Here is a 26,896-nt window from a genome sequence, read left to right on the forward strand (position 1 = left end):
ATATAAGTGGATGCTGAAGATATAAAACATCTATGGAATAAGGAATGCTAGGTGTTAAATTACTTAAAAACAACCTCTTCAGGGGTGCCTGGATGGCTCAGTGGGTTAAGCCTCTGCTTTTGGCTCAGGTCATGATCTCAGGGTCCTGGGATCAAGCAACCCATCAGGCTCTCTGCTCAGCGGGGAGCCTGCTTCCTTCCCCCACCCCCACCTCTCTGCCTCCTTATGATCTCTGTCTGTCAAATAAATAAATAAAATCTTTTTTTTTGAAGTTGCACATAATGGGTTTATTTTATTTTCTTTTATTTTTTAAAGATTTATTTATTTATTTATTTGACAGAGAGAGATCACGAGTAAGCAGAGAGGCAGGCAGAGAGAGAGGAGGAAGCAGGCTCCCCACTGAGCAGAGAGCCCAATGTGGGGCTCGATCCCAGGACCCTGAGATCATGACCTGAGCTGAAGGCAGAGGCTTAACCCACTGAGCCACCCAGGTGCCCTCATAATGGGTTTATTTTAAATGTTTAAGGATCGGATAGAGTTACATCATAATTATAAAATTACTTACAGAATTAACAGATTTATATTGTTTATACTTCTAAATGCAGAGAACAAGGAACTGTCTACACATCACATAAAATAAAATTTAAAATGAATTCAAGCCTGAAAGATGAGGTCATTTACTTAATTGTAAGATGCCAACACGAAGAACTCTGAACTATGCACATCTACTCACACCGCACTAATGGTGGAAATACAAAAAGCGCAGCATATCCAAGGAACCACAGATTTTGACCATAATTATTTTGTTATAATAATAGTTCCTGTTTTGTCTTTGGAGAACTTTCTTTTTCCTCTTTTCTTTTCTTTCTTTCTTTCTTTCTTTCTTTCTTTCTTTCTTTCTTTCTTTCTTTTTAAGACAATCAGCTTGTGCATGGTTTCAGGCACTACAATTTGTGATAATCAGAACAGTCTTCTAATTGGTCCACAGGGTTCAGAGATTCAAGCCCAATGCCCTGCGGGGTTTGGCATGTAAAACAAGAATAGGAATGAACTCTGGCTGAGAGGTGACTGGGCGCTTCAAGAATGCACAGTCCCTTCAAATGCTGCTTGACAGACAGAGCTGGGAAATCACCCCCTGCTGGCTCTGGCTCGCCAGTGCATTCTCATCCTAAGACCACTCCAACAGCACAGGAAGCAAATATACAGAAAACAGAAAACAAATTGAAACAAAGATAGAAAACAAAAAACCTAAATATCTTTCACATGCAAGTTCAGTTAGTTACATTGAACATTCTATTTAGAATAGAGCGTGCAAAAAAGGATGGTCTGCGTTTAAGGTTCTCCTCAGAAGCTTCACGTGGCAGCCAGACATCACATGCACGCGACACGGGAACACCATAGCAGGTCAGTGAGGAAGGCCGGGACATTTTATACAGATTCAGGGCTTGTGCAGTCACAAGTCCCATGATAATTTTGGAAACTCATGTCGGGGTCCTACAACAAGGAACCAACATTCTGATACCAGGAAAAGGCAAGCAATGCATGCAGATCTGAAACGTGAGCCTAGAACAAAGCCTGAAGTACTGGGCAAGGGAGTGGAATCAGTCACCGCGCAAGCGTGGGTTAAGCCACCAAAAGAAAAGAGAATGGGAGGGAGAAAGGAAAACAACAAAAACCCTTTCCTCTTCCTTCTGCCCTAAAGGCAACAAATAGAAATGATGAAAATAATGGTGATCATCACATGTCACGTTCCTCAGGAGGGTGGCAGATCATGTAGTATTGAAGGTGCTAAAGGTACTCACAGGAAAACCACAATGCAAGCCGTCAAATGAGGCTGGGAAGGTTGCCACTGACCCAGCCCTCAGGATACTCCAAAGAACACTGATTTTCAGTTCCAAGCCACTGTACCATGTTCGCACAGTGCACACACCGGACACCCTGCTCTTGGGGCACATGTGTCTGCCTGTGCTCGGGGAGCCCACTCAGCCTGGAGACTGGCATGCAGGGACTCCTGATCAGAGCCACTGGGAAAAAAGTGACAGACAGTCGTGCCCCCAAACCCAGGCTGAAGCCAGAGAAGTGTGAGACAAGGCAGGCACCGCAGGGAGAGGCTCAGAGGCAGACAAGCTCCCCCTGCGGCCCGAGGGGAGGCACTGCATCCTAGAGCGCGGGGGTTGGGGGAGCATTTAGCCTTCTGCCCCAACCTTGGGTAAGCTCTCCAACCTCTACACTGGATTCCATACTGCCTCTCTCCTGGTTTTCAAACAGTCAGGGCTCATCTGAAACAACGTGACAGATGACCATGTCGCTGCCACCTAACCACTTCTGTGATTCTATTTCGGTCAAAACCACCTTGCAGGAACAAGCCAGGAAAGGGCTGTGAGGCTGAGGGCCACAGTCACCCACAAGCTAGCACGATGACAAGAGAGTCCACGTCAGCAGAACACCGGGAACCAAGACCGCTCAGCACTAGAGAAAGTGTCAAGGGACCCAGGCCGTTACATGTCTACATACTCTCTGTGGGGGAAGCCTTCTGACCACAACCATCTATCAGTAAGAACAGTAATAAAAATAAAAGTGTCCCAGAGAACTTGTCAGAAGGCCGCAACACCACTCTCAAACTTGTATTTCTCGGATCAAAGCACTAGGTTCTGCCAGGAACTTACCACGTGCACGCAAACCACTGACGCACTGCTGCCTCTCAAATCACGTACTAGAATCCAGACTGTTGATCATACAGACTAACGGACCAGGTTGTGCCGTCCAAAGCACCCCGGCATCACACCGTGTAGACCTGGGCTTTGCTTTAAAACAAACAAACAAAAAAAGTTTTTATGATAAAAAATGTAAACAAAAATTTACAAAACTTAGAATTAAAGGGAGCTTTTTACCTAGATTTCTGTTTTGTTAAATTCTAATGTGGGTCCAGCAACTGTTCACAAATTATTCCTATTCGGATTCATGGTTTAAAGCCTCCAGACTGAAAAGGCGTCTGAATTCTGACTTCCAAAACACTCTGAACGTCCCTGTGTCTCCTGTGCCCACATTTACTTTTAAATAAACAGCAGTAATATACGAAATCGGGCTGACTTAGGACAAGCACTCCTGTTAAACTGGAGAATATTATTGAACCCCTGCCCTGATCCACAAGAAAAGGACTGCCAAGGAAACGCGTGCGCGCGCGCGCGCGTGTGTGTGTGGCGTATGGACACACACAGATGTGGACAGGGAAAGAGAGGTCCATCCATGTCTCAACAAAGAAGGCAGTACTGGGGCGCCTGGGTGGCTCAGTGGATTAAGCCGCTGCCTTCGGCTCAGGTCATGATCTCAGGGTCCTGGGATCGAGCACCGCATCGGGCTCTCTGCTCCGCAGGGATCCTGCTTCCTCCTCTCTCTCTGCCTGCCTCTCTGCCTACTTGTGATCTCTCTCTCTCTCTGTCAAATAAATGAATAAAATCTTTAAAAAAAAAAAAAAAAAGAAGGCAGTACTGACAGTGCCAGACCATGCTTATAGCGTGGCAGCAGTTGGGGAGAACTATGGTCCAGTCCAGTCTACATGACCACGGTGCTATCTTAACTTCACTAAACTCCCCTTCAGACACACAGACTTCTCGTAAGAGGAAGGAGTTCTTACACAAAATGCTCTGTGTTCACATCAATCTGTACTATTCAGAACAAACTGGTTCTGCTGGCAGAGATTGTGGGTTCACAGGGACATTTAAGCTTTCATTAAACTGGAAAGCAATCAAGTCTTTATAGTACCACAAATTTGACCAAGTCCATGATGGCATCTAAGATATTTTCACCAAATCGTAGACGTAAATATGGAAATTGTCATCAAACTTGATGAAATAGACTGACGGTTTGGCCTCCACTTGATGAATGACCATGCCAGTCCTTTTAGAGCCGTCCTCTTTGGCATATTCCACCTGTTTGCCTACCAGGCTGTCCGCAACTTCTCCCGGCTTCCTTTCTGCTGGAGAAGAATCGTTAGAATCGGGCATAATGCGAAGGTCTCCTTCTTTATAATCATCTAAGAGCTGGTATATGGGCAAGACAGGGTCCTTCTTGTAGGTGATGTAGAACCACGTGTTCATGATGGGGGCACGTGCCAGGACCAACCCCCTCCACTCGTCCTTGGATCCATCCTCTGTCTCAAACATGTGCTCTACCGCCTTCCCGATCATCGTATGGGCCAGGTGAACATCGCTGATCAGAGAGGTCGTTGTGGGACGTCCTTTTCTTCATTATACTTGGAGACACACCAGCATGGCCTGCATCCACTCTGGACCTCTGGCTAGGGGTGTTCCCGAATGGGGTCTTCATTCATCTGTATTTAAGTGAGCAGCACAGCTGCTCGACTAGGGTGAAAATTGAATACTCTCTGATTTCAAACTTTTCACAAAATCTCAATGTTCCTATTAATCCATCACCCAAGTGCCTCTTTTGCAAGTTCAGCAGAAATGTGTGGACTCATAAGGACTCTGCCAGCTGCCCAGGCTGCCCTCCGCAGCCTGCGGGCCCCGCCGTCCCGCGCCACACTCCGGACTTGCCCAACCAAGCCAGACCACGCCGCCCCGCCCCCACTCCACTCCGCAGCGGCCGCCTGCCCCCCAATAAATAAAATCTTAAAAACAAACAACCTCTTCTGCACTTTTGAAAGAAAAAATATATAATTTTATTCAGTAAAATCTGGACTATCCTGTTTCTATGCAGTACTAATCATTTCAGACACTACTCTCCCTTCATTCCATTTTCTTACGGCTTTTAGTCATTTTAAAATTCTTCACTGACCAAAGTGATCAGGTGTAATTTAGATATGAACATTTATTCTACATATAAAATCAGACATTATGACCTAAGCCAAATTATAATATTTTTTGTTTTCAAAATAGAGAAAAGAGTGCACAAATAGTTCAAAAATTCAATATACCTTAATAAATTTTGCTGTTTACTCCAAAAGAGTTACTAGAAAGAAACTTCTCAACTGTTAAGGTTGAGCAATTGGGTAACTGGGGAGCAAATTTATTTTTCTTCAGTAGAGTGAATCATACTATTCATAAATAAAGGTAGTATGGAATTTATATCCAGAATTTACTAAAATTAAATGACCTAAATTTTAATTACAACATACACTCATTAGAAGCTCATTACATGTAAGATTCTGTGCTGAGGGAATATGGCAATACAAAGATGGAAAAACTAAACTCTGTTGTCAGAGTTTACAGTCAAAAGAGGAAGAAAAAGACAAATGAGTGTATAATAAATCAAAGTCACATGGTGTTCTTACCTATTCTTTATTTCACAGGCATGGACTTACTTTTCTTTTATGTCTTCTCAAAAGAAGCATTAATTAGCCCTAATTTGGGGGTATTACTGAAAGAGAAAACTTTCATATGATGTTAGTTTTTTAAGATTTGCCCTTTGGTATTCTGTCCTAGCATTCTTATTTGATTTTTCTAAACACTTAGTTCTTGACCTAGTGGCAATCAATCCACAGTTAAGTATCACTAAGGTCTGGGGGAAGCATGATGCTGGGTACTATCACTAATATTACATGCTATATTTTTGGAAGAAAGTTTCTCTGTATTGGAGTATACATGCCCTTCAAATTCCTTTTCATTTGAAATTATCAGAGCAGTGAAAGATAAAAAGAGTGGCAGAAGTGTAACATGGGGTTAAAATCAATGACAAAAGTCAGCTAAAGTTAGAGACAATTTCTTCAGCTTTGAGGGTCAAGACACCAGTACTAAAATAAATATGGTCAGAGAAATAAGAAGTCATACTTCCATTCATAAGAACTGAGTAGCATTTATTCCCCTTCCTGGCTAAGCAATAAAATTCCATATGCATATGCTACACTGGCTCTTTGTTCCCCTAATTGGAAGAATATTCTTCTGCATTGTAAGTCATGTTCAATCACTCATTAAGGTCACCTTTATTAGTATTTTTGACTTATTTAGCACATATTTCCTATATGTGAGTAGGTATGATGTTAGTGCTACCAAGAGGCTCAGGAACAAAAAATTTACAAAAGATCAAGCAGAAACAATTATGATCCTTTGGTTATAGGGGTTGGTACATAAAGTTGAATTTAAAGCTACAGTAAGAACTTGCATTACTGAGAAACACACGACACTATGCTCCATTTTAATCCAAGACTGGGTGATTGAACAAAGGAAGAGTAGCAAAGACAAAGTTCCCACTGCTATCACTTTAAATATTAGTTTGCTGACTTTCCAGGTCTAATAATGGTGAAGAAACTTATAATGGACTAACCCTTCACTCAGACAATTACAAGATCCATGTTTATGCAGTTTTTATCCTGAAAATACTGCCAAAAACATAAATGGTGGGACAGGTAGAAATCAAGCAGAAAGCTTGACTTGAAGAGTCAAATAATGGAATTAAAAGGTGCTAATTCACCTGGAAATTAAGGGGAGAGATTCTGACAAAGAGGAAGCTACAGAGAGTTCCCAAATCTGCAAATAAACTCCTCTCAAATCCTTGTATGATGCACAAGCTGAGCATTTATCAGGAGATACTTAAAAGAGCCCAGGACAAAAGAAGAGCCAGAAGATTGAAAATGTGGCATAGATATTTCAACAAGCACCACAGCAAGTAAACCAGATTTTAGAGTTTTAGTGGGGCTTGGTTAATACCTAAGGCCTACCGCTAAAACCCCAGAATGGTCATGTCTTAGAGGTGGAAGTTATGTTACAATATCAAGGCATTCACCTGAGGACAAAGGGAAAAAAAAATTGAAAAATAGTCATGCTAACAGAACATAAAACACTCCTAATAATCAGCAATAATGATCAGCAAATAATTTTACAACAAATACTCTTCAGAGAATTATAAAGCAATCTGGAAACTTGAAAATACATTATTTAAAATGTCCAGACTAAAAAAAAAATAAGAGATACTTTCAGAGAAACAGGAAAATTTGATCTATAATTAAGAGAAAAAGCGATTAGTGGAAAAGGTCTATATGACCCAGATAATGGAATTAGCAGAAAAGACTAAAGCAGGAATTTTACATGCGGTTGAGATCATAGAAGAAAAAACTGTCAAATTGAGCAAACAATTGGGAAATTTCAATGAAAAAATAGAATCTCTTTTAAAAACTAAATGGGTGTTCTATAATTCAAAAGTGAGATCTCAGAAATGAAAAATTCACTTGAAAGTATATTGGGAATAATAGAAAAAATGGTCAGTGCACTTGAAGATATGTCAATCAAAAGTATCCATATAAAGAAGAGGAAGAAAGATTGATGCAAAAATGAAGAGAATATCTGTAACTCCCAAGACATTATCAGGCATCTAATGTACTTGAAATTAGAGTCCTAGAAGGAGAAAATGAGGCATAAAAATATTGTCAAACTAACAGTTTAAACATTTCCAAATTCAGTTTTTTAAAAACCCACAAAAACAAACATTGATTTGCAGATTCAAGAAGCTTAGCTAAAAAATAGATTACATTTAGGGAGAGAATGTTATGTCAACTTCCCACCAAAACTATGCAAACCAAAGAAAAAAGAAATAACATCTTTAATATGTTGAAAAAGTTGTCAACACAGAATTCAATATCCAGTAAAAATATTCTTTCAAATGAGAGTGAAATAAAGAAATGTTAAGATAAACAAAAGCAAAAAAAAAAGAGATAAAAGCTGAGAGAATTTGTTATCAGAATATATAAACTATAAGAAATGCTAAAGATAGTTCTTAAGACTGAGGAATTTATACCAGATGAGAACTCAGATCTACAGGAAAAAAAAAATGAAAAGCATCATGAATGACAAATATGAAGGTAAATTTTTAAGATATCATTTCCCCCTTACCTCAATATTTTTAAAAGATAATAGTTTAAAGCAAAACAATTGCTTTGTTTAGTTTATAACTTATATAGATATAAAGCACATGATAATAATAGCACAAAAGTTCATGAGTATATGAAATATTAACCTTCAAAGTATTTTTATATGAATAGACATAATATTTACTTTAAGTATAAAATAATGTGATTAAGATGCACAGTCAAATTCTTAGAGCAACTACTAAAAATAATACGAGATATAATTAAGTATCCAATAGAGGAATTAAAAATAGAATAATTATTGAATTAACCCACAGAAAAGCTTTTATTTAGAAAGTATTGATAAATGTACCTACATTTCATGTAATATTGATGAAATTAGGTTGAAATCTATTATCTTGTTGGTTGTTAGAGATCTTTTTTTGCTCCATTTGGACTTTTCCAATAACTTTTACTAGATGAGGAAGCAAGACACAACCATATGCTGCCTTCAAGAACCATATTTAAATATAAAGATATTTATATATTAAAAGTAAAAGAATGTAAAAATATATACAAGTAAATGGAAAGCTTAAACAAGCTGAAATGATTATAATAATATCAGACAAAAAAGAATTTAAGAAAACAGAAATTATTGGCAAAACTAGGGACATTTATCTTGGTTGAATATACTTTTATCCTTCCCCCTGTGAGAGAACAAATAATAGTAAAAAACAGTGATCTGAAAATACTATCAACTAGTTTGATTCTATTAATATTTTATAATGCTTCAATCCAACAGCTACAGAAAACTCATTCTCTTCATGTGCATATGAAACCTTAAGCAAGACAGACCATATGCTGTGCCTTAAAATAAGTCTCAATAAATTTCAAAAATTTAAATATTTTGGAGAATTTCCTCTAAGCACAATAGAACTAAATTATAAATCAGTAACAAAAAGGTATCCAGAAATATCCTCAAATGCTTCAAAATTAAATAGCCTACTTGTAAATTACCATTGAGTCAAAGAAGTAATTATAAGGGGAATTATAAAATAAATCTACCTGGATAGTGGATACGTAGAACAGCAATATGCTGTTCGTGTTACTTGTGAAGGAGAAGAAACTCAAGGATTTCAAAATAAGGAAGTAAAAAAGCTGGATATTGATGTGGGATTTCCCTCTTAAAGCAGCCTTGGAACATGTCTAAGAGGTTATTATCACTGGCATTATAAATATGTCAATGTGAAGAATAGGAGCATTGCTGAGGTTTCTATAGTGCTGGCTACTTACATGTTTTTATTTATTATGTTTTAATATAGAATCTTTAATTTTTTTTTATTTGACAGACAGAGATCACAAGTAGTCAGAGAGGCAGGCAGAGAGAGAGAGGAGGAAGCAGGCTCCCTGCTGAGCAGAGAGCCCAGTGCAGGCCTCGATCCCAGGACCCTGAGATCATGACCTGAGCTGAAGGCAGAGGCTTTAACCCCCTGAGCCAACCAGATGCCCTACTTACATGCTTTTAAACTACTGCCTTTCTTAGAAGGAATTCAAATATGAGGAGCTATGCAATTACCACTGAAGAGGACTCAGTGTGGAGCATGACTCTATATTCCTGATCATGGCCTTCTTTTCCTGGCACCCTTTTAAAAAAACATGATGGTGTAAATCTTTCCATATTTTAATTGAGAATTAATGCTCAGTAAAAGATGACTGGTTCATATAAAAATAAAAAAAACTACCTGAGAGATAATGAAAACATAATATAGCAAAACATTTGGGGGGCACCTGGGTGGCTCAGTGGGTTAAAGCCTCTGCTTTCGGCTCAGGTCCTGGTCTCAGGGTCCTGGGACTGAGCCCTGCATTGGGTTCTCTGCTCAGCAGGGAGCCTGCTTCCTCCTCTCTCTCTCTGCCTGCCTCTCTGACTACTTGTGATCTCTGTCTATCACATAAATAAATAAAAGCTTTAAAAAAACAAACAAACAAACAAAAAACATGTGGGAACCAGCTAAAGTTGTGCTTAGTAGGAAATTTATAAGTTTGAATATAAAAAAGAAACAAGTCTTCTTTATATAAAAGCAGCAGGACTCAAAGTTGCTGATAGTAATTTTTACCCTATGAAGCTAAAAAAGGAAGAGCAAATTAAACCCAAAGTAAAGAAAGACAATAATAAAGACAAGAGTGAAAATCAGTGAAATAGAAAACATGAACAATAGAAAAAATAACAAAGAAAAATATGGTTCTTTGAAAAGTTTAATAAAATGGGTAAAATCTGATGCAGATCAATCAATAAAAACAAATACAAGTAATAAGTATCAGGAATGAAAGCAGAAGTATTGATACAAATCCTACAGACATTAAAAGGGTATCTAAGGAATATTACTAATAACTTTATGCTAACAAAACTGACAAATTAGATTATATGGACTAGATCCTTGAGTGGCACCAATTTCCAAAACTGATACAAAAAATATAGAAAATTGTAATAACTCCAGGCAGCAATAGCAATGGAAAGAACATGTCAGCTTTCTTCCAAATGAAAAGATTACCTCCATTTTATATTTGTTGAAATATCAAGAGGGAAATCCATGGTTCTATGAATGGCAAAATCACTTTCGAATTTGGATTAGCAAAGTCAGCTCTCATTGACCCCCCCCCCCCGTTAAAAGGTCAGATGTGGGCTCTTCAAAGCAAATGCAACACTATTAAATTAATTAAAATTATTTCAAACTAACAAAGTAGTTAATGTAATTACTCTAATTTAGTTGATGAAAATTTAATGTTCTTACGACAAAAATATTAATATTAAATGTTTTCCATTTGGGAAAAAGTGGAAAATTGTAGTAAGACCTCACATAAAATAAACTGAATGTGCAATACAAGTACTCTCACACAAAGAAAATTTGCAAATCACAAGTTCTTATTGATAAGCTCTATCAAACATTTAAGAAGGAAATAACATTGATGTTATACTAACTTTTTTTTTTATATTAACTCTTTTAGAAGGTGAAGGAGGAGAGAATCTTTTCCAATTTGTTTTATGAGGCCAAGATAAGCCGGTTACCAAAAACCTGACCAAAAACCTGAGAAGAACAGAAAATAACATTCAAAAAATTCCTAAAAATTCTTTTAAAAATTCTTAACACAATATTAGTAAATCAAAACAATAATATTTTATAAAATGATACATCATGAATAAGTGGTGTTTATTCGAGTAATGCAAAATTGGTTTAACATTGAAAATCAATCAATGTAATTCACCATTTTAAAATAATAAAGAAGAAAAATCATAAAATTATCTTCATAAATGCAGATGAATTCTTTGACAAATTCCTTATTTCTTTATAGTTCAAAAACAAAGTATACTAAAGAAAGTAGGAATGGGGTGTCTGGGTGGCTCAGAGGGTTAAATGTCTACTTTCAGCTCAGGTCATGATCCCAGGGTTTTGCAACTGAGCCCCACATCAGGGTCCCTTCTGACCAGGTTTTCTCTCTCCCTCTGCCTGCTGCTCCCTCTGCTTATACTTTCTCACTCTGTCAAATAAATAAAATATAAAAAAAAAGTAGGAATAGAAGGAAATTTGCTCAATTCAATAAGGGGGATCTACAAAAACCTATAGCTAATATCATTCTTAATTTTGAACTGTGGATGCATTTCCCCTAAAAGTAGGAACAAGACAAAATGTCTTCTACCCCCATTACTCTTCAGTATTGTACTGGATGTCTTAGCCAGTCCAATAAGTCAACAGAAAGGTACAGAAAGTATAAAAATTGGAAAGGAAAAATTAAGACTCTTTTTAATTAAAGAGGACATGCTTATATATGTAGAAGATCATAAAGAATGTACATATTAGGGGCACCTGGGTGGCTTAGTGGGTTAAAGACTCTGCCTTACGCTCAGGTCATGATCCTGGGGTCCTGGGATCAAGCCCCACATTGGGCTGTCTTCTCAGCAGGGAGCCTGCTCCTCCTCCTCTCTCTCTCTCTGCCTGCCACTACCCCTACTTGAGATCTCTGTCTGTCAAATTAATAAATAAAATCTTAAAAAAGAATTTCATATTAATTATTAGAAATGAAGAGTAAAATTATCAAGGTGTCAGAATGAAAGATCAATATATAGAAATTTCTAAAAAATGTGTTTCAGTGTATTAGCAGTATGCAAGTGAAATTATTTTTTAAAAACATTTATTCATTTATTTGAGAGAGAGCTGTGGTGGAGGGGCAGAGGGAGAGAGAGAGAGAGAATCTCAAGCAGACTCCCTGCTGATCAAGGAGCCCACCACAGGGCTCCATCTCATGACCCTGATATCATAATCTGAGCCAAAACTAAGAATCACACACTTAACTGACTGATCCACCCAGATGCCCCAAAAATAAATTTTTAAGAGGAAAAAAAAAATAAAATACTTGAGCTGGCGAGGATGCAGAGAAAGGGGAACCCTCTTACACTGTTGGTGGGAATGCAAGCTGGTGCAACCACTCTGGAAAACAGCATGGAGGTTCCTCAAAAAGTTGAAAATAGAGCTACCCTCTGACCCAGCAATTGCACTACTGGGTATTTACCCTAAAGATACAAACATAGTGATCTGAAGGGGCATGTGCACCCAAATGTTTATAGCAGCAATGTCTACAATAGCCAAACTATGGAAAGAACCTAGATGTCCATCAACAGATGAATGGATCAAGAAGATATGGTATATATACACAATGGAATACTATGCAGCCATCAAAAGAAATGAAATCTTGCCATTTGCGATGATGTGGATGGAACTAGAGGGTATTATGCTTAGCAAAATAAGTCAATCGGAGAAAGACAACTATCATATGATCTCCCTGATACGAGGAAGTGGAGATGCAATGTGGGGGGCTTGGGGGGTAGGAAAAGAATAAATGAAACAAGATGGGATTGGGAGGGAGACAAACCATAAGTGACTCTTTTTTTTTTTAATTTTTTATTTTTTATTTATTTATTTATTTTTTTTATTTGCTTATTTAACAGCATAACAGTGTTCATTGTTTTGGCATCACACCCAGTGCTCCATGCAGTACGTGCCCTCCCTATTACCCACCACCTGGTTCCTCAACCTCCCACCCCACCCCTCCTGCCGCCCCTTCATAACCCTCTGGTTGTTTTTCAGAGTCCATAGTCTCTTATGGTTCATCTCCCCTTCCAGTTTCCCTCAACTCCCTCTCCTCTCCATCTCCCCATGTCCTCCATGTTCTTTGTTATGCTCCACAAATAAGTGAGACCATATGATACTTGACTCTCTCTGCTTGACTTATTTCGCTCAGCATAATTTCTTCCAGTCCTGTCCATGTTGCTACAAAAGTTGGGTATTCGTCCTTTCTGATGGAGGCATAATACTCCATTGTGTATATGGACCACATCTTCCTTATCCATTCATCCGTTGAAGGGCATCTTGGTTCTTTCCACAGTTTGGCGACCGTAGCCATTGCTGCAGTAAACATTGGGGTACAAATGGCCCTTCTTTTCACTACATCTGTATCTTTGGGGTAAATACCCAGCAGTGCACTTGCAGGGTCACAGGGAAGCTATATTTTTAATTTCTTCAGGAATCTCCACACTGTTCTCCAAAGTGGCTGCACTAACTTGCATTCCCACCAACAGTGTAAGAGGGTTCCCCTTTCTCCACATCCTCTCCAACACACGTTGTTTCCTGTCTTGCTAATTTTGGCCATTCTAACTGGTGTTAGGTGGTATCTCAATGTTGTTTTAATTTGAATCTCCCTGATGGCTAGTGATGATGAACATTTTTTCATGTGTCTGATAGCCATTTGTATGTCTTCATTGGAGAAGTGTCTGTTCATATCTTCTGCCCATTTTTTGATATGATTATCTGTTTTGTGTGTGTTGAGTTTGAGAAGTTCTTTGTAGATCCTGGATATCAACCTTTTGTCTGTACTGTCATTTACAAATATCTTCTCCCATTCCGTGGGTTGCCTCTTTGTTTTTTTGACTGTTTCCTTTGCTGTGCAGAAGCTTTTGATCTTGATGAAGTCCCAAAAGTTCATTTTTGCTTTTGTTTCCTTGGCCTTTGGAGACATATCTTGAAAGAAGTTGCTGTGGCTGATATCGAAGAGGTTACTGCCTATGTTCTCCTCTAGGATTCTGATAGATTCCTGTCTCACATTGAGGTCTTTTATCCATTTTGAGTTTATCTTTGTGAACGGTGTAAGAGAATGGTCGAGTTTCATTCTTCTACATATCGCTGTCCAGTTTTCCCAGCACCATTTATTGAAGAGACTGTCTTTTTTCCATTGAATATGTTTTCCTGTTTTGTCGAAGATTATTTCACCATAGAGTTGAGGGTCCATATCTGGGCTCTCCACTCTATTCCACTCGTCTATGTGTCTGTTTTTATGCCAGTACCACGCTGTCTTGGTGATCACAGCTTTGTAGTAAAGCTTGAAATCGGGTAACGTGATGCCGCCAGTTTTGTTTTTGTTTTTCAACATTTCCTTAGCAATTCGGGGTCTCTTCTGGCTCCATACAAATTTTAGGATTACTTGCTCCAGCTCTTTGAAAAATACCGGTGGGATTTTGATCAGAATGGCATTAAAAGTATAGATTGCTCTAGGCAGTATAGACATTTTAACAATGTTTATTCTTCCAATCCAAGAGCATGGAACAGTCTTCCATCTTTTTGTGTCTTCTTCAATTTCTTTCATGAGTGTTCTGTAGTTCCTCGAGTACAGGTCCTTTACTTCTTTGGTTAGGTTTATTCCCAGGTATCTTATGGTTCTTGGTGCTATAGTCAATGGAATCGATTCTCTAATTTCCCTTTCTGTATTTTCATTGTTAGTGTATAAGAAAGCCACTGATTTCTGTACATTGACTTTGTATCCTGCCACGTTACCGAATTGCTGTATGAGTTCTAGTAGTTTGGGGGTGGAGTCTTTGGGGTTTTCCATATAAAGAATCATGTCATCTGCGAAGAGAGAGAGTTTGACTTCTTCCTTGCCAATTTGGATACCTTTGATTTCTCTTTGTTGTCTGATTGCCGTTGCTAGAACTTCTAATTCTATGTTGAACAAGAGTGGTGAGAGTGGGCATCCTTGTCGTGTTCCTGATCTCAACGGGAAGGCTGCAAGCTTTTTCCCATTGAGGATGATATTTGCTGTGGGTCTTTCATAGATAGATTTTATGAACTTCAGGAATGTTCCCTCTATCCCTATACTTTGAAGCGTTTTCATAAGGAACGGATGCTGGATTTTGTCAAATGCTTTTTCTGCATCCATTGAGAGGACCATGTGGTTCTTCTCTCTTCTCTTATTGATGTGTTCTATCACACTGATTGATTTGTGAATGTTGAACCAAACTTGCAACCCAGGGATGAATCCCACCTGGTCATGGTGGATAATCTTTTGAATGTGCTGCTGGATCCTGTTTGCTAGGATTTCTTTGAGAATCTTTGCATCCATATTCATCAGTGATATTGGTCTGAAATTCTCCTTTTTGGTAGGGTCTTTGCCTGGTTTGGGGATCAGGGTAATGCTGGCTTCATAAAAAGAGTCTGGAAGTTTTCCTTCTGCTTCAATTTTTTGGAACAGCTTCAGGAGAATTGGTGTTATTTCTTCTTTGAAAGTTTGGTAGAATTCCCCAGGGAATCCGTCAGGTCCTGGGCTCTTGTTTTTTGGGAGGTTTTTGATCACTGCTTCAATCTCATTACTAGATATTGGTCTATTGGTTGTCAATTACTTCCTGGTTTAATTTTGGGAGTTTGTAGCTTTCCAGGAATGCATCCATTTCATCTAGGTTGCTTAGCTTATTGGCATATAACTGTTGGTAATAATTTCTGATGATTGTTTCTATTTCCTTGGTGTTAGTTGTGATCTCTCCCTTTCATTCATAATTTTATTAATTTGGGCTTTCTCTCTTTTCTTTTGGATTAGTGTGGCCAATGGTTTATCAATCTTATTGATTCTCTCAAAAAACCAGCTTCTAGTTTCATTGATACGTTCTACTGTATCTCTCGTTTCTACCTCATTGATCTCTGCTCTAATCTTGATTATTTCCCTTCTTGCATCTGGAGTTGGTTTGATTTGTTGTTGATTCTCCAGTTCTTTAAGGTGTAGAGACAGCTGGTGTATTCTGGATTTTTCAATGTTTTTGAGGGAGGCTTGGATGGCTATGTATTTCCCCCTTAGAACCGCCTTTGCTGTATCCCATAGATTTTGGACCGAGGTGTCTTCATTCTCATTGGTTTCCATGAATTGTTTAAGTTCATCTTTGATCTCCTGGTTGATCCAAGCATTCTTAAGCAAGGTGGTCTTAGCTTCCAGGTGTTTGAGTTCCTTCTGAACTTTTCCTTGTGATTGAGTTCCAGTTTCAAAGCATTGTGATCGGAGAATATGCAGGGAATAATGTCAGTCTTTTGGTATCGGTTGAGTCCTGCTTTGTGACCCAGTATGTGGTCTATTCTGGAGAAGGTTCCATGTGCACTTGAGAAGAATGAGTATTCTGTTGTTTTAAGGTGGAATGTTCTGTATATGTCTATGAGGTCCATCTGGTCCAATGTTTCATTCAATGGTCTTATTTCTTTATTAATTTTCTGCTTCGATGATCTGTCTATTTCTGAGAGAGGCGTATTAAGATCTCCTACTATTATTGTATTCATATCAATATGGCTCTTTATCTTGATTAATAGTTTTCTTACGTAATTGGGTGCTCCCATATTGGGGGCATAGATATTCACAATTGTTAGATCGTCTTGGCGGATAGTACCTTTAAGAATTATGTTGTGTCCTTCTGTATCTCTGACTACAGTCTTTAGTTTAAAATCTAATTTATCTGATATGAGAATTGCTACTCCGGCCTTCTTTTGAGGCCCATTGGCATGAAAGATGCTTCTCCATCCCTTCACTTTCAGTCTGGGTGTATCCTTAGGTTCAAAATGGGTCTCTTGTAGACAACATATGGATGGGTCCTGTCGTTTTATCCAATCTGCAACCCTGTGTCGTTTTATGGGCGCATTTAGGCCATTCACATTGAGAGTGATTATTGAGAGATAGGTTTTTATTGACATCGTGTTGCCTTTGAAGTCTTTCTGTCTATGGATTGTTTCTATATTTCTGTTCAATGATATTCTTAGGATTTTTTCTCTTTTATAGGACCCCCCTTAATATTTCTTGCAGTGTCGGCTTGGTGGTTGCATAGTCTTTTAAGTCTTGCCGGTCTTGGAAACTCTTTATCTCTCCATCCATTTTAAATGTCAGTCTTGCTGGATAGAGTATTCTTGGTTGCATGTTCTTCTCATTTAGTACTCTGAATATATTTTCCCAGCCCTTCCTGGCTTGCCAGGTCTCTGTGGAAAGGTCTGACGTTATTCTAATGGGCTTTCCTCTGTATGTAAGAAGCTTCTTTGTCCTAGCTGCTTTTAAGAGGGTCTCTCTTGAAACATAATTCCCCATTTTAACTATAAGGTGCCGTGAGGACTTTTGAGAATCTAAAATCTTGGGAGGAAATCTCTCTGCCTCTCGTACATGAATGTTGTTTCCATTCGTGAGATTGGGAAAATTTTCATAGACAACTTCTTCCACTATATCTTCTAGACTTCTTTCTTTTTCTTCCCCTTCAGGGATTCCAATAATTCTGACGTTGGAACGTTTCATGGCATCATTTATTTCCCTGATTCTGTTTTCGTGGCTTCTGAGCTGTTTGTTCCAGGCTTCCTCCTGATCCTTTCTCTCTATCTGTTTGTCCTCCAGATCACTAATTCTATCTTCTGTCTCAGTTACCCTAGCTTTTAGAGAATTTAGATTGGATTGGAACTCATTGAGAGCATTTTGAACATCATCCCTGGTGGCTTTCAGTTCTGCCCTAACATTGTGAACATCATCCCTGGTGGCTTTCAGTTCTGCCCTAATCAATTCTGTTTGGTCATCCATGGCTTTCTCCAACCTAGCTATTGCCTGGATAATTGTTAGTCTGAATTCCTTTTCTGGCATATTGTCTATGTCGATAGCCATTAGTTCTGTTGCAGAAGGCCCATCCTCTGTATTTTTCTTCTGTTGGATATTCCTCCTCCTAGTCATTTTGGTAAGAGATGACTAAACAGATGCAGCTGGACTTATTGATTGTGGTGCAGTCAATGTGCACCCTGGAACACTTCTGTGCAATCAGGATTCCCCACCCAAATGAGAGAAAAAAGAAAAGAAAAAGAAATAGAGAAGAAGAAAGAAAAAAAAGGGGGAAAGAAAAAAGGAAAAAAAAAGAGAGAGAGAGATAGGAAAAAAAGGGAAGATACAAGAGAAGGCTCAGCCCAAATGGGCCACAAGGTAAGATTTGTGGAGTATACAAACAAAAACAGACAGAGAAAAAGAGTGATAAAAGTATATGACAAGAGAAAAAAATATGTATATATAAGCAAAAAAAAAGGGAAAAACCTCCTCAGAAAGAACCCCAAGTATAAGATTTATATATTTTCAGGACAGACACAAATTCACAGAAACACTGACAGAAGGAAAAATTGGGAGAATGGTTATAGATTCTCAGTGTGGGTGAGGAAGGTTATTTTGATTCTTCCTGAAGGTATCTTGATGTTTTTGTTAAGGGACTCAACTTTCCTAAGTTACAGGGGGATTAGAAACTGGTTTGCCTATAGGGGTAGCATTGATTGGGGAAAGGGGATTACCTTGAAGTTTAACTCTATATGTATAGTAGAAAATAAAAATTAAAAAAAGAATAAACTAGACTAAACTAAGTTAAAATTAAAAAAGAATTAAAAAAATAGAAAAACAAAAGAAAAACACGGGTGTATGTATCAAAAAGTTCAGGTTAGAAGGTTATTAAAGAATTTGATGTACTGGACATCTCAGTGTGATGGTAAATAGGTTAAAGAATTATGTGTATGTATAAAAAAAAAGAACCAGAATATTGGCAAAGAGTTAAAAATAAAAGTTGTATTTATGAAGTAGTGGTGGTTGTTCTCTTGTAGTCTTTTTTTTTTTTTTTCTTCCTTCCTGGTTGGTTTTCTGGGGGAGGGGCCTGCCACGTGGGTTTTCAGACAATGATGTTCCCTGAGTTAGGTCCTCCCACTCCCCTCAAGGGGGTGAGCTCTTTTTTTTTCAGGAAACTTTTTTTTTTTTTCAGCCTTTTGTTTTCTGGGGGCTTTTATGTTCTTTCATCTGCTTTCTCTCGCCTTGACAGCTTTTGATGGTTTTTGGAGGTTTAGAGGAGAGCAAACAGCACCCCAACCTCCCTCTCAAAGAGATGCCTCAGACTGTTTTGCAAAAGCTGCTGGCAGAGTTGGTTCTGAGTCACTGTCCCTGGGGATGCAGGAGCTCCTAGTTGTGCCCAAAACCAGGGCAGCGGTGGCTGTCTAGGCAGCTCCAGACCGCCAGAGAGGTTCTGAGCAGAGATCGCGCACTGAGATTTTCCCGCTGTCCCGGGCTGGGAATGTCTGTTTTTTCCAGCTGCCAGAGCTCCAGGCTAGTGCCTATGATCACCTATCCCAAGGGAGGGTGTGGGACGCGCGTGTTTCAGGATTGCTGTCAGGCCAGGCTCCCAGCCCCTCACCGGAGCCAGACCCCACTCGTTCTCGGGCGCGCTGGCATTCAGGTGCACTCGCGGCTCAGGGATGGAGACCTGATTTCTCTGCCGCACTCTCTCTGGCTCCGCGCCAGGGGAGGCTGTCCTGGGTCCGGGGACTTAGGTCCCTGACCCTAACCGCCCAGGTTCCCACTATTACCCCCACCCCCCACCGCGATCCTTTGCTGTTTGTTTTTTGAGTGCTTTCAACCAGACTCCAAGTTAATGCTGGTCCCCAGAAGCAGAGCACTCTCGTGTTGGGGTGTTACTTTCCAATCGGTCACCTCTGGTGGCTCCCTCCCCCTTTTGTTTATCTTCCGATATCAGTCCGATGCTCCCAGTCTGCTTTACCTGCCACTGGCGTCTTCTGCTCCAGTAGAGATCCAGACGTGTATAATTCTGATCTCAGGCTGATTTCATGGGTGGTCGGATTTCTTTGGTAGGTAATCAGCTCACTTTGGGGTACAGGTTGAAATGGTGCCTCCTCCTACTTCCGGGCCATCTTGACTCCAGGGAACCATAAGTGACTCTTAATCTCACAAAACAAACTGAGGGTTGCTGGGGGGAGGGGGGACAGGAGAGGGGGGTGGGGTTATGGACATTGGGGAGGGTATGTGCTATGGTGAGTTCTGTGAAGTGTGTAAACCTGGTGATTCACAGACCTGTACCCCTGGGGATAAAAATACATTATATGTTTATAAAAAATAAAAAAATAATAGTAAAATTCAAAAATAAAATTAAATAAAATACTTGAGAATAATTTGAATAAGAGATGTACAAGACATTTACGGTAAAAACTTCAAAGTATTGTTAGATAAATTTAAACATTCCTAAATAAATAGAGAGGACTTTTGGGTTCTGGCCCAAAATATAAAGAGTTTAGAAGTTATGACATCTAAAACAAACAAAAAATATCACTCTGTCCTCACAAGGGGAAAAAAAAAAAGAAGTTCAACGAATTGAGAATCAATAAATCTTTTTCAAGGGACTGAGGGATCTAGCAGGGACCTGATGTCACAGGGCAAGCTGCCATCCTGAAAACTGAAAAGACAAGCGAACACAAATAATCACAGTTTACTAGGAGCAGAAATCTGCTGCTGGAGCCAATACTACAAGGAACACTTAGACTGTGATTGACAGATTGTTGGATGCTCAGTGTGGGATGAGCTTGAGGACTAAAAAATGGGTACCCCAGTCTTAAAGATGCCTGCACACCTTTTTTTAAAGTTTGTCCAGGAGACACCACTATATTTTTAGGGTGAAGCAGAGGAAAAAAATCATGCTTCTGGGAGGGGAAGAGGAAAGTAACAATTCTGAAAAGCACCTGAACACTCTGCTATTCTTAAAAATATAGTCTGTTCTCAAAGGAAACTTAGGCCAGAGCATAAACAACTTGAGTTTTATGAGACCTGGAAGAAAGGAATTTTCCAACTCCAGTTACATCTAGTCTTTCTGACTCACCTACTATGGAAAAACAAGCTGAAATGTAGTTGTGAAGGTTATAGCCCAGAGATACAGGCTTACTAAAATGTTGAGACCTAATCATAGAACTATACTCCACTCTTTCCCTCATATCTTAGTACCACATCAGTCAGATCACTGTATAATAACAGAAGATTACAGCTAAATAATACTGCAAGTCTCAGACTCTACTGAAGGAGCTTCTAAAGAAACCCAAAGACAACAGGAGAGAGAAATAACACTAGAGGAAATTTTAGCCTTTGACACCTACAGCAACAGTGAATAATAAACACAGCCTAACTTCCAGTTAGATAAAATAAAACCTCATACTAAAGGTTGATTTACCTCAATTCCTATTACTCAGTGTGTCATATCTAAACTACTAACAGAAAATAACAAGGCATGCTGAAATACAAAAACAGTTTGAAGAGACAGAGCAATCATCCAGCCAGACTCAGATATGGCTGAGATTTTGGAATTATTAATCAAGAATTTAAAATAACTATGATTGATATGCTAGAAACTTTAACAAAAAAAGGTGAACATTCAAGGAATGGATGGATAATGTAAGCACATAGACAGAGGTCAATGAAAAAATTAAAAGGATGTAGGCAGCCACGGACTGGGCTGGAGTCATGAGAACAAACCAGGCCCCAATTCACGCCTCCTAGAAGCCCAAGGGTTAATAACCTCACGGGTGGAAAAGTTGAGCAGCGCTTGAGAAAGGGCCTGAGCTATGGATCCTGGACTCGCTGACGTGGTTGCCTGCAGGTACTTATCTGGAGTGGGCAAAATAGGCCTGGTAAATAAATCATTGTGGGTTTGTGTTGTGCTTGCACGGGCCATAAACTGCACCATTGTAAACTATGTCTTGAGTCGCGTTGAAGTCAGTGCAGCTGGTTAAGGAGTTATCTGAAGACAGAGACCACTGGCCTTGTAAGGTCTGCTACTAGAGCTTGGGAAATAGATAATGGGGAACTCTGGAGGGTTTTGTGGGCATGTAACAAATTCTTTCGTAATTAGTTAAATAGATACTTCTTTGTAACTATTTCTGTTAGCTATATAATGCCTCACTGCCCTAAATAAAGTTGGCACTGTTGGGCATCCTCCTCAGTGCTCCTCCCGCCCCCATCTCTTTGTCTCTCAAGTCTTTTTCTTTCACCATCCTCTTACCTTCATGTTCCTGGTCAATTTGCCATGCTGGTCGTGACAAAAGGAAGTGCTAGAAGTGAAAAAAAATATTGTAATAAAGTGAAGAATGCCATTGATAGGCTAATTGGTAGAATGGAGAAGGCCAAGGAAAGAATCAGTGAACTTGAAGATATGAAAATAGAAACTTCAAGATATGAAAAGTCAAGAGAACAACAACAACCAAAAAAAAAAAAAAAAAAAAAAACCAGCTACCCAAGAAATGTGGGATAATTACAAAAGGTATGATATACATATAGTGGGAATACCAGAAGGAGAAGCAAGCAAGAAAGAAATTGAAGGAATATTTGAGGTAATATTGGCTAAGAATTTTCCAAAGTTAATGACTGATAAATAGAGATATATGCCATATTCAAAAATTGGAACATTCAATATTTTCAGTATGCCAACATTCCCCAACTTGATCTATAGACTCAACACAATCTCAGAAAAAAAATCATTTTTATAAAATTAACATGTAGGCTCTAAATTCACAGGAATAAAAAGAAATTTTAAGAGTCAAAACAATTTTAAAAATTTGTGTATAAGATTTTATTGACTGCAAGGCAACTATAAGTCTAAAGTAAGCAAGAAAATGTTGCATTGGCATAAGGATAGATTATCTGATCTATGTATCTGAATGTGCACATATATACGGTCAATTGAATTTTGAAAATATTTTGAAGGCAATTCAATGACAAAAGGCCTTTCAACAAAGTGTGCTACAAAAATTGGATAAACATATAAAAAACAACCAATCTTGAGCCTTATTCACAGTATACATACCAATTAATTAGAGATGCACCATAGGTGTAAACATTAAAGAGGAACTACAAAGATACTAAGGGAAAACACTAAAGCATATCTTGGCAATTCTGAAGTAGACAAAAATTTCTTTGAAAAAACACAAAATCAATGCTCATAAATTCAAAATTCAAAAGTTGAATTCATTAAAAACTTGTTATAAAAATAAAAATATCAGCCACAGACTGGGAAAAATATTCACAACCCATATATCTGACAAATGACTCATATGTAGACTATATAATTAATGTCTACACATCAACAATAAAACAACCCAGTAAGATGCCAAAAAAGTTGAGTAAATACTTTGTAAAATAAGATATCCAAAGGCTAGTAAGCACACAGAAAGGTACATAACATCATTAGTCAACAGGGAAACAGAAATCAAAATTACCTTAATATTCAAACCATCTGATATACCATTGCCCATCCAGTAAAATGCATAACATTTGGGGGAAAAAGAAAGAGGAAAAGAAAAGACTAAATTTTGGTGAAGGTGCAGAAGGACTAGACCTCTCATATATTGCAGATGGGAGTGTAAAAATGTTACAACCATAATGGAGAACTGCTTAGATATTTCTTATAAACTCAAATATAAAACCCAGTGACCTGTAATTCCACTACTACAAATTTACTCAAGAGAAATGAAACAACATATCCATAAGAAAAACATTTATAATAATGTTTATAGCAACTTAATTCATAGTAGCTCCAAACTGGAAACAACTAAAATATACATTTAAAGAAAAATGAGAAAAACATATAGTAGTATTTAGAAAATGGAATACTAGTCAACAATTTAAAAAAAACAATTAAAAAAAAGGAAGCTACAAATGCATATAACATGGATGAATCTCAAAAACATGACGCTGGTTGAGGGAAGATGGCAGCTAATTAGGAGGACCATAGGCTTGTCTCTTCCCAGGAACACAACTAGATAACTATCAAATCATCAGTGATCTGATTCCCTCTGTCCCAGAAATACCTCAGAAATAAACCTGAAGACTGACAGAACAAACTAACAAATAAAGGATCAGAAAAGCCCACATCAAAGAAGGTAAGAAGTGTGGAGACATGGTTTAGGGGAGAAAGGGATGGCAGGTTCTGTGGAGGTAAGGCAGGGGTACCTATGGAGAAAGGGGAGTGAGTATAGGACACAGGGGACTGCACAAGAAGAACTTTTCCCTGAAAACAAGAGAGGTTGATTTTTGTGAGTTCATGAAACTAGTGGGGCTTAAAGCCCAGAGTTTTAAAGGTCAGTGGCTTGGTTGTGGTAGAGCCCAGAAGTCACTGTGCTGCTCCTTGAGTGAAGACAGGCCAACAACCCAGAGGCAGAAACACTGGAAACACTAAATTGAAAAACACCTGGAACATAGAGGGTGTAGAGATTATTTGCTCTTCCAGAGTGCTTCCTTGAGAGGCAGTGTTCATACCTCTTCATGAACAAAGGAGTTGTTAGCCAGTGCCATTTCCCCACCCTATCCCTAAGCCCAAACACATAGCTAACTGCTAGAAGCAAAGCAGCTTTGACACTGGCTGCCTAACTTGTTTATACCAATCACCACACACCTGTGCTCTGATAGGACTGCCCTTCTCAGCCAAGCACGCCTCAGTTCCAGCACAGGGTAACTGTGGGCCCCTCCCCATAGAAGACCAGCACTCACTTCATGTCCCTAAAGACCGGCATTTTAAAGGTTAACAGGCTTGAGTGGGATAGTACAAGGAGGGCACTGCTTTGCTCCTGGAGAAAAGGTGGGCAAAAAACCTAAAGGCAGACAAAATGGAAACAACAATCTGAAAAATGCCTGAGGCAGAGAGGGACATGATTATTCACTTTTCCTGGAACACTTCCCTAAGTGGAAGCATTCACAGAGACTCCTCTCCATGAACAAAGGAGGTTGATGGCACCATTTCCTTCCCTTACCCCTCAGCAGAAATGCAGAGGCACCTATAGGAAGCAGCACTGAACCAATACTTAATGCCTAACTGGCATAAATGAATCCCCACACCCTTGCACTGTGACAGTACTGCCCTTTTCAGGCAAGCTTCCCTCTGTGCCAGTGTAGTGGGCCCCTCCCCCAGAAGAACAAACCCCTGCCTATGCCTTGTCTCCTGACCAGAGATTTGTGCATGTCTTCAGTTCTAGTGGAACTAGTATCAGGTCTCATTTTACAAGAAAACCAAGCACACCTAGTTAAAACTCACAACACTCTTGTCAGGGACCAAACAATGTTCACTGTAGGCAAGGACATCCTTTGCAGATGACTGGCCTGAAAGAGCAACCAAAACACAACAGCAGAGCCCATGGAACACACACCAGAGACACTACATCCAATGCCAGCCACTGGAGTTTAAGTGATCTCTTCTTCCTAGGGCCATTACTTTTAGAAGCAGGAGACATAACTGGTTTTTCTAACACAGAGAAGAAGATAGTACAAAATGTCAAGATGGAGGAATTTATCCCAAAGGAAAGAACAAGATCAGGCCATGGCCAGAGATCTAAGTGAAATAGATATAAGTAACATGCCTAATATAGAATCTAAAACAACAAAAATAAAGATACTCACTGGGCTTGAGAAAATAATAGAAAATATCAAGAGGACCCTTACTACAGAAATAAAAGAATTAAAAAAGAATCAGTGTTGAAAAACATAATAAACAAGATTGGAAATAGGCTTAATGCAATGAATAGTAGGCTGAAAGAAGCAGAGAAGTGAATTAGTGATATGGAAGAAAAATAAAGGAAAATAATAAAGCTGAACCAAAGAAAGAATGAAGAATTATGCAACAGGAGAATAGACATTGGGTACTCAGTGACTTCATCAAACATAATATTTCTATTATAGGAGTCCCAGCAGGAGAGAGGAAAAGGGGCAGAAATAATAGCTTAAGACTTCTCTAATCTGGGGAAGGATTTCCTTCTGGAGGCACAGAGCAGGCTCATAAAAATAAATAAAAGTAGGCAAACACAGAGCCATATTGTAAATCAATTTGCAAAACATAGTGATAAATAAAAAAATCTTAAAAGCAGCAAGACAAAAGTAGTCCTTAAATTGTAAGGGAAAACACATTGGGCTAGTTGCATCTTTCTCAACAGAAACTTGGCAAGCCAGAAGAGAGTGGCATGACATATTCAACATGCTGAGTGGGAGCAAACTGAAGCCAAGAATATTCTATCTACCAAGGCTATCACTCAGAATAGAAAGAGAGAAAAAGAGTTTTCAAAACAAACAAAAACTGAAAGAGTTTGTGACCACTAAACCAGCCCTTCAAGAAATATTAAAGAGGACTCTTTGAGTGGAAAGATCAAAAGTGACAAAGAAAAGATATGATGAGAGAAACTCTCCAGAAACCATTATAAAACAAATAATAAAATGGCAATAAACACATATCTATCAATAATTACTCTGAATGTAAATGGCTTAAACACTAATCAAAATACATAATTTGTCAGAATGGATTAAAAAAAAAAAAGACCCATCTATATACTTCCTACAAGAGCCTCATTTTAGACCTAAAGTTACCTGCAGATTGAAAGTGAGAGGATGTGAAAGCATTTATCACACAAATGGGTATCAAAGGAAAGTTGAAGTAGCAATACTTATATCAGACAAACTAGACTTTAAGACAAAGTGTGTAACAATAGATGAAGAAGGGCACTATATGGTAATAAAGGGGGCAATACAAAAAGAAGATCTAACAATTACAACTATCTATGCATCCAATATGGTACCATCCACATATATAAAACAATTAATAATAAGCATAAAGGAAATCATTTATGATACAATAATAGTAGGGGATATTGATACCTCCTTACAGATTATCTAAAAAGAAAATCAAGAAGGAAACAGTGACTTTGAATGACAAACTAAAAAACAGATGGATATAACAGATGTATTCAGATCATTCCATCCTAAAACAGAAAACTACACATTCTTTTCAGGTGCACATGGGACATTCTCCTGAATAGACCTCATACTAGGTCACAAAACAGGTCTCAACAAGTACAAAAAACTAAAATCATACATGCATCTTTTGTGACCATACTATGAAACTTGAGGTCAACTACAAGAAAAACTTTGGAAAGACTACAC

General features: G+C 38.6%; 1 protein-coding gene across 1 annotated transcript; it reads right to left on the reverse strand.

Moving 5' to 3' along the window:
• Positions 1–3,791: 3,791 nt before the first annotated feature.
• LOC123934692 lies at positions 3,792–21,665 on the reverse strand. Its single transcript, XM_045994794.1, has 3 exons — positions 21,455–21,665; positions 4,434–4,653; positions 3,792–4,242 (listed from the first exon to the last, which is right to left on the reverse strand). The coding sequence occupies exons 1-3, from the start codon at positions 21,663–21,665 to the stop codon at positions 3,792–3,794; spliced, it is 882 nt and encodes a 293-aa protein (XP_045850750.1).
• Between the last annotated feature and the right edge of the window lie 5,231 nt (positions 21,666–26,896).

This window comes from Meles meles, chromosome X, assembly GCF_922984935.1.
Source record: "Meles meles chromosome X, mMelMel3.1 paternal haplotype, whole genome shotgun sequence".
NCBI lineage: Eukaryota > Metazoa > Chordata > Mammalia > Carnivora > Mustelidae > Meles > Meles meles.

Bases quoted from the DNA above. Each gene is read 5' to 3' on its own strand.
- LOC123934692 (XM_045994794.1), bottom strand. From the start codon at position 21,665: ATGGTGCAGTTTATGGCCCGTGCAAGCACAACACAAACCCACAATGAT. The intron at 4,654-21,454 runs GTTTGTTCTCAT...TTCTTTCAAAAG, and splicing joins GAGGCGTGAATTGGGGCCTG to TGCAGAAGAGGTTGTTTGTT. The intron at 4,243-4,433 runs GTGATGGATTAA...AGTATAATGAAG, and splicing joins CTTGCAAAAGAGGCACTTGG to AAAAGGACGTCCCACAACGA.